The sequence below is a fragment of the Orbicella faveolata genome, unplaced genomic scaffold, assembly GCF_042242905.1.
Source record: "Orbicella faveolata isolate gen_17 unplaced genomic scaffold, um_ofav_v1 contig_35, whole genome shotgun sequence".
NCBI lineage: Eukaryota > Metazoa > Cnidaria > Anthozoa > Scleractinia > Merulinidae > Orbicella > Orbicella faveolata.
The window spans coordinates 23,084,402-23,098,774 of record NW_028301564.1 but is presented as its reverse complement, the minus strand read 5'-3'; the positions used below and the strand labels follow the sequence as shown (position 1 = coordinate 23,098,774).

General features: G+C 39.9%; 2 protein-coding genes across 2 annotated transcripts in view; one reads left to right on the top strand and one right to left on the bottom strand.

The window, feature by feature from the left end:
• Positions 1-135: 135 nt before the first annotated feature.
• On the bottom strand, positions 136-5,013 carry LOC110065351 (kelch-like protein 20). The gene is made up of 5 exons (XM_020772484.2): positions 4,838-5,013; positions 3,375-4,493; positions 2,616-2,881; positions 2,108-2,302; positions 136-1,340 (listed from the first exon to the last, which is right to left on the bottom strand). The coding sequence occupies exons 2-5, from the start codon at positions 4,445-4,447 to the stop codon at positions 1,105-1,107; spliced, it is 1,770 nt and encodes a 589-aa protein (XP_020628143.1). The 5' UTR covers positions 4,448-4,493; positions 4,838-5,013; the 3' UTR covers positions 136-1,104.
• A 76-nt stretch (positions 5,014-5,089) lies between these two features.
• Positions 5,090-14,373, top strand: part of LOC110065356 (von Willebrand factor A domain-containing protein 3B-like) — a 36,023-nt gene continuing 26,739 nt past the window's right edge. Inside the window, exons 1-17 of the mRNA XM_089273130.1 lie at positions 5,090-5,295; positions 6,476-6,651; positions 7,361-7,433; positions 7,846-7,937; positions 8,559-8,656; positions 8,757-8,909; positions 9,689-9,848; positions 10,173-10,241; positions 10,405-10,505; positions 10,738-10,985; positions 11,438-11,547; positions 11,794-11,916; positions 12,564-12,718; positions 12,807-12,864; positions 12,973-13,053; positions 13,595-13,687; positions 13,997-14,134. Of these exons, the coding sequence (XP_089129256.1) occupies positions 5,247-5,295; positions 6,476-6,651; positions 7,361-7,433; positions 7,846-7,937; positions 8,559-8,656; positions 8,757-8,909; positions 9,689-9,848; positions 10,173-10,241; positions 10,405-10,505; positions 10,738-10,985; positions 11,438-11,547; positions 11,794-11,916; positions 12,564-12,718; positions 12,807-12,864; positions 12,973-13,053; positions 13,595-13,687; positions 13,997-14,134 (1,977 nt within the window). The 5' untranslated portion in view covers positions 5,090-5,246. The remainder of the gene's footprint in view (positions 5,296-6,475; positions 6,652-7,360; positions 7,434-7,845; positions 7,938-8,558; positions 8,657-8,756; positions 8,910-9,688; positions 9,849-10,172; positions 10,242-10,404; positions 10,506-10,737; positions 10,986-11,437; positions 11,548-11,793; positions 11,917-12,563; positions 12,719-12,806; positions 12,865-12,972; positions 13,054-13,594; positions 13,688-13,996; positions 14,135-14,373) is intronic.

The window sequence follows — 14,373 nt, the reverse complement described above, 5'->3', positions numbered from 1 at the left end:
TGTTAGCGCTAAGAAGAAGTTGACATGGGGCAAGTGTATTATAAAACACAGATTTGTGTTATTAAGTGACAAGGCTGGTGTTATTGTAGGGCTTCTACTGAATTATGATTGTTACAACGAAACAAAACAAACGAGTTGAAGCATTCTTCTTTAGTTTTATTTCCACCATTAAATATTTTGACATGCCCAAATAATTATTTCACCGTTATTATATTTGTAGTTATCCGGAAATGATCCATACTCAACCTCACAGTGTGTGTTTGGTAAGAGCCACTCTCTCTCCTACCCATGTTGAAAATTCAGTTTATCTTCATACTTTCAAGTTTTGGCCTTTGAGAACCCATGTTTTTCTCACCCATTGTGTTGTTTTTTTTTTATTCTGTATGTTGGCAATTGGACACAATTTCAAAACAAGATTTTACAATCCGTAAACAATATTGTCCTAGTCGTATGACAAAAGCCCTTCATATAAATACATGCATGGCATGATAGGTTAACCCTGCAGATTTTTTCTTTTGACAGGGTGGCGGGGGTTGAAGTACCTAACTGGTGTGGTTGACCACTTCATAATTAAATATTATTGCTCTTTCCATCTGACAAAGAGATGGCAAATAAATACATGCATGGCATGATAGATAAACCCAGAATTTTTTCTTTTGACAGGGTTGGGTGGGGGGGGGGGGGGGGGGAGTTCAAGTACCTGATGGGTGTGGTTGACCACTTCATAATTAAATTTCTCTTTCCATCTGACAAAGACGTGGCTAATAACATGCAAGGCATGATAGACTAACCCCCTTTATTTTTGTTTTCTTTGGATGGGGAGGCATCGAGGCCCCGAATGGGCAACCGTGTAAGGTTAGCTTAAATGAAATGCCCACTTCACAAATAAATTCTTTGTTCCATCTGGTGAACATGTGGTATATATAGATAAATAAATGGAATGATAGCCTTAACCCTCTTTGGGGAAGCAGCTAGTCATTCACTGTGCCTTCCTTGGCACTCTCACTGAACTGACCAAAACATTAACAAGCTCTGTTCATTCCCACAGTTCAGCTGCTTTGACTCCATAAGGAATGTTGTGCATAAACCTATAAAGATTAAGATTTAATGTTCCTTTATAACAGCCACACCAGCCACAGCTTTGCACATTCCCATGGGGCCAACAGTTGTCCATTCACCAACTTGTGGGTCAAAGTATTCCACCTTGTTTCGGTATGACACACCGTCATGCCCACCCAGTGCATACAGACACCCATTCACAACTCCCACACCATGTCCACTGCGACACACGCTCATTGGGGCAACAAAAGCCCATCTGTCTTCATCTGGGTAATAGCGTTCTAAAACAAACAAACAAAAACGAGATAGCTGCTATATTTTAACCAATTCGAGACAATCCGTTAGAATATTGTACTGTGTAACTAAGTCGCCCCTCGCCCCCCTTGGAAATGTAGACAGGCCAGTATGTAGTTCAGTGCATGTTCACGGAACACAACACTCCAACATGAGCAAGGAGTAAACAACTTAGCTTTGACAACATGTAGTCTTCTGACTGGTTTCCACCGGTTTCGAGACTAAACGTTATGTGACGTAATGGTCACAGTGTGCCTCTACAGAAAAAGCTGGGAAACACATTTCTTTCTATATTGCACTGTATTGCACTGCATAAGATTGTGTTGTACATACATGTATATGGTGCCATCCACAACACCTCAACTGTATCTAATTTCTACTCATTCTTTTTTACAACTCTGCATTCTTTTATTGTACTAATTACAGTCATGTTGGTACATGTAAATAAGCAGTGCAGTGATCTGCATCTTCTACAAGGAGACTCTAAGTTGTACAATTAATGGAAGGGTTTAAGGTTAGACGGGGCTTCAATAAGGAACTGCAAGGAGTCAACAGATATGAGTGTCACCTTCAGTTGGGGGTTAGGAGTAGACAAGTTTTTTGTTAATTTGTCAAATCATGTAGCAGTTGTGGCTTATCTTGTCAGAACACTGGCTGAGTTTATTTCCTCACTATGTGTAGTTACACATCAAGAACATCACATACAATTTTTTGTATCAAAGCCACCCATGACCGCTCAAGTGTGCTGGGTTACCTGATGTATTGAGGTTAGATGTTCCATCATAGCCTCCTGTGGCATACAAGCATCCTCCAAGGGTAGCTACGCCCACACCACCTCTCCGTGCCCCCATGGATGCAACAGAAGTCCAAGCATTTGTCTCTGGGTCGTACTTCTCCACTGTCTTTAAGTAAGTTATTCCGTCATGACCACCCACAGCATACAGGTAGCCTAAAATATAAAATAACTGAGATACTGCACATGCTCTCATTGGTTCATGACAGGTGTGTTTAGATGAGAGTGTGTAAACACGATTGTGACATTTTAGATTCCCATGTAATTTTGAGTTAAATATTTTATAAATGCAACAGAGTACTTTTGCTGGGTTTACATAGCCTCATCTAAAGACATGGGAGGTTGGGAGAACTCTTGAAAGTTATACAACCCTGACATGCAGTGGAGGGTTTGGATAACTGTCTCAAATTCTCACGAACTAACGTACACTACAACATGGTCTGACTGGAGATTTTAATTAAATCAGTACCTGGGCCAGAAGTATCATCCCCTGCATCCTTTTTATCCAAAACACCAACCGCAACATGCCTGCGTGCATTGGACATGTTGGCCACTCGTTTCCATTGATCCAGTCTGGGATCATACACCTCAACTGAGTCCAGGACTGAAAAGCCATCATAGCCACCGATGGCGTACAGCAAACCATTCAGGACAGCAGCAGCAACATAACGACGTGGATGACTCATGGACGCAACATACTTCCACTGCTTTGTACTGGTATCATAGCATTCCACGCTGTAGATTTGAAACAACATGTGACAACTTAATACCCCCAACAATATTCAATCCAGTGACTCCATCAACAACGACCAAAGCTTTCACAGACTTCAAACATATTTCTCTTATGGCAAATGTGAAGCTTGGGGAAATGATAATGAGTTCCTGATCAGCTATGTCAGGAGTGTCGTTTGATGGTTTCATGCTTGACAGAGCTGATCAAGATCTCATAACTCCAATACCACGATCACGATGTAATCATCTCATGTCACAGACCTTAAATTTAGAGTTTGGTCACAATTTATGTCATTTAGTTTGCAGTAAAAGTGCTGAGAAAACAGCAGAATACCCCACACCTACCCCCTTGTCCTCCCCACGACCCCCAATTCAACTTGGAAGGTACTACCTGTAGGGTACTTGGAAGTACTTAGCTCTGTACATAGTAAACTTAGAGAGAGGAGAGTTACTTCTGCTCTCCTGAGCTGAAAAACACAAATAGCTCTGTTCTAACCTATTTAGATATGTTGATCCATCGTGTCCACCCACTGCATAAATCTTGCCATCAAGAACAGCCACACCCACGCCACTGCGTGGAGTGTTGATTGGACAGACATCCTTTACTTTCCCACTGTGAAAGTCGTATCTCTCAACAGATCTTAATGCATGACCTGTTGAATCCATGCCACAAATGCTGTATAGACTTCCAAATGTGGACCTTCTTGGTCGAGATTTTTGACCACCAAGTTTACTTCGTCGAGCTGGTAGCATGTGGAAGTTCTTTGCCTCGTCCAACAGATTCCTACACGCAATGTCTTGACGAATAAGTTCTTCTTTTTCAACTTGATCTACCAAAAAATGAGGAGACAAGGAAGGCAGGCGAATTTTCCCAAGAAGTTCAGCCAAAAATGTTTGTCTCTCTTCGACATTTTGTCTCGCCCACGCAATTAACGCATTATACACGTCCTCTTCAGAATCGACATTGAGCTCTTCACTGGTCAGTAACAGGGCCAGGTCATCTCGAGGCAGAAGAAGAAACTCTTCATTCTGTACCACATCGTTAAAATGTTCGTGGATGTACTTCTCCGAGGCTTCGAACAGGCCTGTGCAGGAATGCGCGTCCGCGATCGAGCGGATCCCAAGACAGTTCGAAGGATGAAGTTGACGACGCAGAAAATTTGAGCACTCTTTCTGAATTGCGGTCAGTTGGAACAACGACGAAGCATACAGCAGCGACTGTACCGTATCAATCGTTATATCGAGCTTTCCGGTGTAGGCAAAATCAATGAGCAGTTCAACCGCTTTGCAGTCGACATCTTTCAAAGTTACGCTTTCTTCATGGCTTTCCGCCATACCGCCCGTAAACATGGCGAGAAAGTACGAACTGAAGGAGGCCAAAACTACGCGATGCACATGGAGTTTCTTGCTGCCCACACAGATCGTGACATCGCATAACTGCTGGCGTTTTCTCAGATCATCCATCACCATGAGTGCTTTTATTCCATGCTTGCTTCCAGCTTCGTATTTCACCGAATCGTCGTCGAGCTGTGGTGAGATGTCTTGAGGAATAACGCGATCGAAATCCATGCCGAAAAAAATGAATGAATGGGGCAAATGGGCTCACGTTGTGTATCTGCAATAAAAAGTCGATCTTCTTTAGAGAACCTTTCTATAAACTATGTTGAAATAAACTTAAAGGTTTTATTTTAATATGAGAGGTGAACGGAAGAACGCCAATAAAGTTTTGCGTAAAATGTTGGTGTCCTTAAATTGCATAGGAAGGTATACACTGCTCACACTGTTCAGTAACATGCTGTTGGAAATGTCCAGCGAGACAGAGCACGAGGTAAGGAAAGACCTGCTGTAATCGATCGAGTAATAAATGATCGACCTTTTTGAGCCTGTACCGGTAGATCAAAACAATACTATGACAGCCATCTACGATCACGACAAAGGTTCACTCTTGTATGTACATACCACTCTGACTTGTCCTCTAACCTTCTCTCTACTTCTTACACTGTAACTCATACGGCAACGAAGACTGTTACACTTTCGTGGCAAGTTTAGGACAAGTGTGTATAAATATAGCGAACTCCAAAATTAAGCAACAAACTTGATCTCTACAAGGAGTTACAAAACGTTCACAGCATACACAGAGAATCTGTTTTTCACAAGTAAAGCCGCTGACGCTTGATCATGTGACTTAACTTCGGTTCCATGATTGGTTCATCCGCAGACAAGTGGAAGACGATGGAAACAAGGTGCTTGTGTAGCAACGAGGGAATACAGATTTCTACCCGGCACAAGATCTTTTTATAGAATGTTTTAAATACGGTAGATTTAATGAATGATGACACTTAAATGAACAGAGACTGAGGCCGTGACTATGATGTACGAAAATTTTCGCCACACTCATGGCAGTGGATCTGGGGCAGGTGAGGACAAATTTTGCGTGTTACCAGATGACTCGATTCTGTTCATTGCTGTGTTTACAAGCGTTGCAGTGTACTTTGCAAGAGTCTAGCCATTAAGTTGTACTGTCTGATCAGAAGAGTACTTGACATTATGACAATGGCCTGTCTGCAAAACAAGTTAAATCACCTAGGTTGGAAATTGCATTTGATCATGCTCTCCAAACCCACATTGATTGAATTTTAAATTGTCGAAGCTACTGAACGTACATGGAGACTTATGCAAATTGCAGTGCATCAAGTTTGTTAGTATCAGCTTATGATCTACTTAATTCTCTTTGCAGAAATTTAGTCATTGCAGGCATGCCATTCTGCAACTCGCTACCGAGTTTTAATTAATTTTGAATAAGTTTTAATTGTGTCATTACAAGTCTGGAATTTGGGTCGTTTGTTTGTTTTTGTTTTATGCAAGAATACTGAAGCCAAAAATCTGAGGGAAGTTTAAATAATCTATACTAGATATAAGCAAAAGGGCCTAAACGTGGTTTGTTTCATTTTACAAACTTGAATCAAGATTACTGGATGGAATGAAACATCCCAACGAGAATCAGCTATGCACCAATTACAGTATATCTCAAGTGTGTGACCCTTCTCTGAGAGATACATGGCAAGCTAGGTCACATACTAGGTTCATGTGTGATGCATGCTGATGCACACTGCTAGCATCAGTAATGTTGAAGGTATCCTAAATGCAAAAGATTAAATGTTCGGTATTTGGTGAGCATAGACAAAGAAAACAATCTGAGTCCTAGGTGGATCATACCCCATGACCTTTCAGTTATTGGTTGGGTGCTCTATTCACTGAGTAATGGGGAGATTGACTTATGGTGACTTCTAGAGACCATTGCTATCAGTGAATTTTCCAGTCAGGCTGAGTGAGACAATTCAATTTCTATCCCTCACTTGCCTGATGGGCAAGTGAATTTTCATGGGAAAATTTTTGTGGAAATTCAGCTGTAAGAGATGTGTACTTTCTTGGGGCTAGTGAGAATGATTTTTGGGCTAGTACATCAAATTAATTGGCAAGCCCGAAAATTTGTTATCTTCTCCCTACAAGTGCTGTTAACATGGCTAGGATACAATAATGTTGAATGTCTATATATTCCATGTGCTTTTTTAACATACACGTATACTGAACTTTTAGGACCCATTGAAGGCTCAGCAAGGAATGCAGGAACAGTTGTTCCTGTGTCCAAGAAACAAAGTAATGGAAGCCTTGACTCTGCAGTCCCATCAAAAAGTGAACGTCTAAATTCTCCAAACACAAGTAACTGGGAGCCTGATGTGCGCATGCTTCTATCAACATCTCAGTGGCTCAAGGTACATGTAGATATCATGGCTAAATAATATTCTGATCGAAACAGCTGATGTTATCACGCCACATGTTTTTGCCGGTGCAGATGCAGTACAGAGCATCAGCGGTTGACAAAATGAAAATTGAGCCTGCAATGATTTCATTCATGGAGAATACCACATCATCCAAGACAGAAAATGACAGAAAACTGCAATTCTTTCTCTGGTTTCTAAAAGTTCCAAATGAAGACAAGTGGTCAGAATGAAAGGGACTTGTGAAAAATTTTAAGAAATGTTTTTTTCTGGTAGAGTCAAACTAAACTCGTCCGCTGGATGAGTTTTCGTATCATTTTGGTCGCCCTTGGGATTTTTAGTCAGCCTGGACAACTGGATGATTGCAAATATGGATCCCTAACATATCTACAGCTCCTTGTATGCACGTTGTGTCTACTATGTCAGCTGATAACAAAAAGACCACCAAACATTTGTGTTTATAGAATAAGAACCTTTTTCACTGTTATTTTGTTAAAATGTGTACGTGTAGTCCCAGAAAATATCAAATATCCAAACCTCCTCCATGGAAGGGATTTTTGAAAAGTTAGACCTCCCCTCTCCCCTGGAAATTCTAATGAAGCCACTCCCACCCCCAAGAAATTCCAATCCCTTCTGTGGGGAGAGTATGGATATTTTCTGGAACAGCACAAGTCAACATCATTTACTTACCCTTTTACTTTAGATCCATGGCCTTAAAAGGCACAAGCTTGACATGGGTCAGATATTACCCTCCATAGGATTTCGGCATTCGGATGGTAAGGAGTGAAACTTCTCATTAATATGATATTTCAGTATTGATTGTAGAATTTCATTTAGTTTGAACATAGTTAATTGAGGGAATGGTTAAGAAGCCTGGTTAACATTAAAGAAGCTTTGAACAGACTGGCTAAGATTTATTTAGGAAGGTCCTTGACCCTGCACATCTTTTGTTTTATGCTTATTGACTATGCATGAATTACCTAATTACAATGCTTCTATTGGTTAGTTGTATGCACACACATAACCACCTTTGTATTTTGCCAGGCTTTGTGCTGGATCAACCCCCCAAATAGCAAAGAAAAACATACAACAAAGGACTTTGCCATGTTTCATAAGCATTTCCCTTGATTAACTATGGTTTAACACAGACGTTTATGCTCAACATTATTGTTACTGTTCTTTTTGCAGATTATGTAAGACCTCTTAAGAAACCTGTGCGTGCAAGATATTGCAAGGGGCTATTTACTCAGGTCCCATTCAGAGATGGTACTGTCTACAATGTAAGGACAAATTAAGAATTATGCTAAGTTTGATCAATTTTTGAGGATTTCTGAAGCACTCAATATTTTTCTCTATCTAAGGTCCCAGTTGTCTCTAGGACCTCTTCATGTCAAAACAGTTGAATCTCTTCTCTCAGACATGTCTTATACATGTAAGAAAACAGATCTCTTAAGGGGGCATGTTTAAAACATGAAATGGGGAAATGTCAAAATGGCACCTAATGGGCAAGACTGTAGGAGTCAACCCTTACAATTATTGTGAGGTAACCAGTGTTGAACCAGTGATATTTATGCTAACCTGAGGGCTATATAGGCTAACCAGAGCACAATTCCGGCTAACGGGAGTGCAATTTTAAGGCTAGCTGTCAGTAGTGCCATTACGTCATTTTGCCATTTTGTGTTTTAAACATGCCCCTCTTAAGGAGAGGCTGGCTCCAGTCACTAAAACAGTTTATTAACCAACATTAAAGAATAAAGTACCTCTCTTAAGCCAATTGTTTAACTCTTGCACCAATTACAAGAAGTCCGCTGTTGAGTGGTTACACTGTACTTTGATCATGACTATCTGTAACTTCAAACATTCATCATTCAAGAGTTGGTCATTCCAATTTTTTTTAACAGCTTGTTGCTAGCAAGGAGAAACTCTGCATGATTGAAAGTCAACTCAAGCAAGCCATATTGCTTTATAAACGACGACTGGAATGGTTAACAACTGAAAGGTAACAAAAGAGTTGATATTACTTTTTATACTCTGACAACTTGCCTTAGATTACCACAAACAGGATAGCTTACTAACAAAAGCATTTCTTTTCCTTACAGTCGGCGAGTTTTTGGAGTCATAGAAGAGCGTTGTATCTGCATTGTGCTGGATGTGAATACAACAAGTGAATCTGAGTTTAGCACTTATCTTCATGGGCTCATACAAGTACTGAAAGAGCAAGTCATGTTTATTGCAAAGTTTAACCTTATCAGGTTTGTGTGCTAAATAGCAAAATATTTGAAAAAAACGTAATAAAAAATGTTAACTTAACAACTGAATTTAAGACATTGTTCGAAGCCCACTGGAGGTAATGATTGTTAGAAAACTGTTTTCTTTTTGGTAATGACTTATTTAATGCATTAAAAAGAAAACACTTTTCCATATTCCTGTCAAGTTCTAACAACCATGTTAGAAGTTTAATAACCACAACATGAGCTACTTGTTTTCATGTAACTATGTAAGTGAGCTGACTTAAATTTCCACAGGGCTCTGTAAGTGTTTAGAGTTGTTTCAAGTTTTCACTTTCTTTCAACTCACTGGAAACATGCAAATTTTTCCATTTTCTGCATGAGCATTTTCTGTGAGTTCATCAGAAACATTAAATGTGTAGAAAGCAATTTATGGCTCTCCTTCGATAAAATGATGGATTGGGTCATGAAAAATGAACTACATCTTCAAAAGCATGACCCCCTTCCTTCCCCCTGACCCGGAGCACCTTCTTTGATTAGCAACCACACATTCACATTCTGTAAAAGGTTCTTTTTCTCCTCTGGACTTAACACCTTCCTCAAAGTACCATGATCACACTCAGCAATTCTCTAAGTCTCTTGCCGCAATAATTGATTTTTTTTTGCCTAGAATATTATCCCATGAGCCATTGCTTCAATAGTCACCACACAAACCATCATTATTTTTCGAAGTTAGCTATCTTGTATTTTTTTCTCCAGGCCACATTATACGAAATCATGCTTTAATTTCTATATTCTATCAGGTGTGCAATGGATTCAGATTGTTGGCAAGAGCATGCTGTAAATGTCACACTTGACAGCATGGAAGGAGCACTCAACTGGATCTGGGATCTGAAGACAACAGTTCCTCGCTCTGAAACATGTACGGTGGAAGGAATACTCAAGGCATTGGCTGATCAACATGTAAGTAATCTTAGCAGGAGGACCCTTTCTTGCTTCTTTAGTCTTCCATACTCTGGTAAATTTACAGTAGTGCTCTGATAGGCCATGTTTACTTACAGTAGTTTTCAACAATGGAAGGAGGTGGGGTATAGCAGAGTTCTTGGTATAGTAACTCCATTAGATCTGTATAATTGTTGCTTGTGCTTGTTAATGAATAAAGGTTAAACCCTGAAAAAAACTTCACCTACTCTATCACATTTTTTGTTTAGCATATACAGTACTGTGATTCATATCTTTAGTCTGCTTGCTGTGTAAACACATTTGACTGGGTCTTTTTGTTGGTAGATCGAAGCAGTTTATCTGTTTACTGAGGGAAATGCTTCAAGTGGATCCCAGGAAATGCTGAAGAGAAAGGTAACTAGCCAAAGGAACAATTTTACTAATCGAAATACTTAGCGTCATGTTTATTTATTGTTCGGTTTTTGTCCGAAAAAGGTCAGCTGCAGCGGAAGGCTTAGAATGTGAAGCTGAACTATTTTCAACACATTCTTTGAGTACCACTATTTTCATTTTGCAGGTACATGGAAGCCGTGTACCAATTCATGTTGTTTCACTGAACTGCAATAGCCCTGCAACCATCACCTTCTTGAAGGACATTTCCAGAATAACAAACGGAAGGTAAGTTACTGAATCAGCTGAATCCTAATCCGGCTTCGGCACAGGTATATTGCTATTTTGAGTCTTTTATTCAAAACATTTAAGTAACGTATTCCAGGGTTTTTGGTGTCTAGTCTAGAATAGGGTGCAAAATCAAGCTGAAAAATAAAAAGGTTGAACTTCACTTAGCAGGGTATGCAAATTACTTTTTAATGACTGTTCAACAAGCTGGTGTAATTGTTTGCAATTTCAGGTTCCATGCTTATTCAATTCCTAATGAGTACGAAGACAGCTTCAATAGCTTTACCCAGTCCATAGAAGTCGATGGCACCAGTTCACCTCAAGGGCGTGGCAGGGGTGATGGCATGCCCTCGTTAAAGCTTGGTGTGGGTGTCAGGGAGGATGTGATCACCTTGTGGGAGGAGCTGGATGAAGCAAGAAACACCCTGGCTGAGATTCAGGCACTGTTGTGTGAAATAAAGGATCCTAAAGAGACACCAGGTACATTTTTTACACATTTTTCCGTAATGTTTGAAGACGCGTTTATGCCATATTTACAATCGGCACACACTATGGGATATGTTGTGAGGATGTGAAACAGGGACAAGCCTCTTCCTGCACACATACAACCTGTAGGAGAGAATCTCATCAGGGCTGCAATGGAACTTTTTTTCTAAAACTGGATGGTCAGACAAGGAAAACTGTTGCTTGATGTCTGCACAATATGTCCAACCCTAACTGTTAACATTTCTACAGAGACAGGGAAAATATACCTGTCTGTTTCGTTTCTCATCACTTTCTCTCGTCTTGGTCTGGGGAAGGAGAATGCATAATAAATGTAGGTTTAAAATTTAAACTCAGAGTGAGTGATTTCCCGATATATGTAGGTATGCAAATATTGTGCCAACTGCTATTGAGTTTCTTATTCTGGATGCGATTCAATGTTGTTTCAGTATCTACTTCTCCGAATTCTCTTCCACAAAATGGTCAAGAAGGGGTCACCCGTTCAGGTCATACAAAGGGAAAGAGTGAAATGTACATGAGTTCAAGAGATTGGCTAAAGGTACTGTGCAGATAAATTCATACTGTTTGACTGACTGACTGACTGACTGACTGACGGATGGATGGATGGACGGATGGACTTTAACACACATTAGATTTTCTGAATGTAGATAATTTTCACATGCACCTCAATTTTCAAACCACGAAAGGATATCGGTTGGTATTTATGTTATTGTTTTCTGCCTTATGTTGCCAAAAATACTGATATTTTTCTTCTTCAATGTAATGTTAACTTTTATTTTTGCAGCGTCATGGTCTTAAGGCCAAAAAACTGGTTTTCTATGACTTGCTACAGACATTGGCCTTTAAACATTGTGACGGAGTTGTAGACATTCAGATGGCTCCAGCTGCTTCAGACAACACTGATGCTGTGAGTAGACAAGTTCTTTTGCTTAACCTTTGATCACGTAAATGTATGAATGCAGCTTAGGTCTCAAAATTTTTCTGATTCTATGGAATCTTTTTATTCAGTTTCTGATCGTCAGAACACTTGTGCTGAAACTGTCCTATTTCTGACACTGTTTTGTACCAATACTTGGCTCTAGTCATTCAAAGGATGGATAATGCATTCAATCTCTCTGATACATGTAAATTGATGTCCAGTGTCAACTAGATACATGTTTACTCAGCTTTGTACACCCTTTGAACTACTGAGCCGTTACTCAGCCATGGTGGAACTTCAAATATGAAAGGGTTTGCACCAACTTTGTTTTCAAAATATTAATACCATCACCTTCACGTATTCTTTTCACACTAAGTAGTACATAAGCCCTGTACACTCTGTCACCAGCCAGCTCTGTTGGCTGCTATAATGCACACATCACTCCAGGTCCTCCATGCAGCTCATTCTCTCTCCTTCTCTGCTGTCCTCCTCCATGTTGTCTTGGGACCTCCTCTACATTGTCATAAGCAAACAGCCATTCAGAATTGAGCTTACTTTGCAGGCCAGCCATTAAGACACTGTAAGTATTGTGGTTGACATAAATTGAACAAATTTCTATAATTCTTTTTTTACAGATTGTACGTCCTAAGTTGGTCAATGCACGTTACTGTGACAAGTTTGCACATGTGCGGTGGAAGGACGGTTCCATTATGCATGTTCATGTCAGCGGACCAATACACAGAAATTATGAACAGAGAGTTTTGTCAGCTTTGGACTCATATAGAAAAAGGTAAGGGATGTATAAATTTTGTATCTCGTGTAGCTAGCCAGTAACTAAACCTACATTTATCTGATGTTTTCTTTTCTTTGTTCTTCAGAATGGAATGGCTACAGCAAGGCAGTAGAGAACTGTTTGGTACAATTATTGAAGATCAGGTTTGTACAGGTGTATCATTAAGATAAAATGTAGATATCCTTTGTTGTTATGTGTATCTTAGTGAAGTATCATACATGCACTGAGTAACTTTTTTTTTTCTTACCTAGGTGGCTGTGCTGATCGACACTTCAGCATCCATGGCGTCAAGATTGTTTCTTGTGAAAGACAAACTGTACAGACTGATGCAGGTTTGTTAAAACAACTTTAACAAAATTGAGATTCCTAAGGAATAATAGAAGTATTGCACAATAATTTAACAGCACGTCACTCATAAATTCTGTATTGCATTCTTCCAAGGCACCAAGCTTCTGTTAATTTAAGCATTTTAACTGGCAGAGTTAAGGAAATGGGCGGGGTTTCTTAATTAGATACAGTGGAACCCTTCTTATTGCCACCCCCCTAATATTGCCACCTCGTTATTATGGCCATTTTATTCTGGCCCGAACAAAAGCTCAGTCAGTCATTTTCTTATTTTAATACGGACCCTGTTTATACAGCCAGATTTTTGTGGCCTGTTAGTGACTGAATTAACAGAGTTCCACTGTTTCTACGTTTTCTTACACTTCTTACTCATTGCACTGAGTGAATAATCAGATATACACTGTGTGTGGGTAACCTAGTACATGTCTGTGCTTTGCTGCACAGTTCCCTTGCACAAGGTTTTCTTTCTGTCGATCTTCTATTCTCCCACATCTCATTGGTAACAGATCCGTCTTTCACCATCTTTAGGAGCAATTGCGTCACAAGGTGAAGTTTAATCTTGCCAAATTTGATACCAGAGTTCAAGCCTGGAGAGATCGACTGGTGGACTGCAACACACATGTAAGAGAGAAACAGCTTGTTTGAAATCAAACGTTGATTGTCATTTTATTTACCATAGTTATCTCCAAAGCGTAAAGATTTCTGCAGGACTATTTTAGGGTCGGTAAAAGCGTTCTGTAAGTATGTAAAAAGAGCACTACCGGTATTTCCTAGAGGGTATATAAAAGGGTTAGCTTTATATATATGCATATAAAAGAGTAAGGGTTTGGACCTCGGGGTTGGGGGAGCTTTCCCGTAAAAACGTTTTCGAGTTTCCCCTAGAGGTGATAGGTGGAAAATTTTCTTATCTTAATTTGTGCTTTTTTTAAGAATCTGGATAATGCGTGGCAGTGGGTGAAAGGCCTTAGTACCGGTGGCTCCACAAACACTCTGGCAGCTCTTAAACTGGCTCTGGCTGATCCTCAATGTCACGCAATCTACCTTCTAACCGATGGACGCCCTGACCAGGTACAGTACATGCAGATCGTTCTATTCTGCTCAGTCCTTGTTGCTTTTAACGAATTTTATAGCAATTCCAATCGGTATAGTCACGATGGACTTATAAACCAACCGAAAGACAAAGCTAAAACATGTTTAATACCAACTGTTACCATTCTCAAGTAATGTGAACCTTAGCATGAAGCCGGAAAAATAGCCTCGCGTCTTTCTCGATGATCTTCAGGAGAAAGAAGATCTGGTTGCAATCT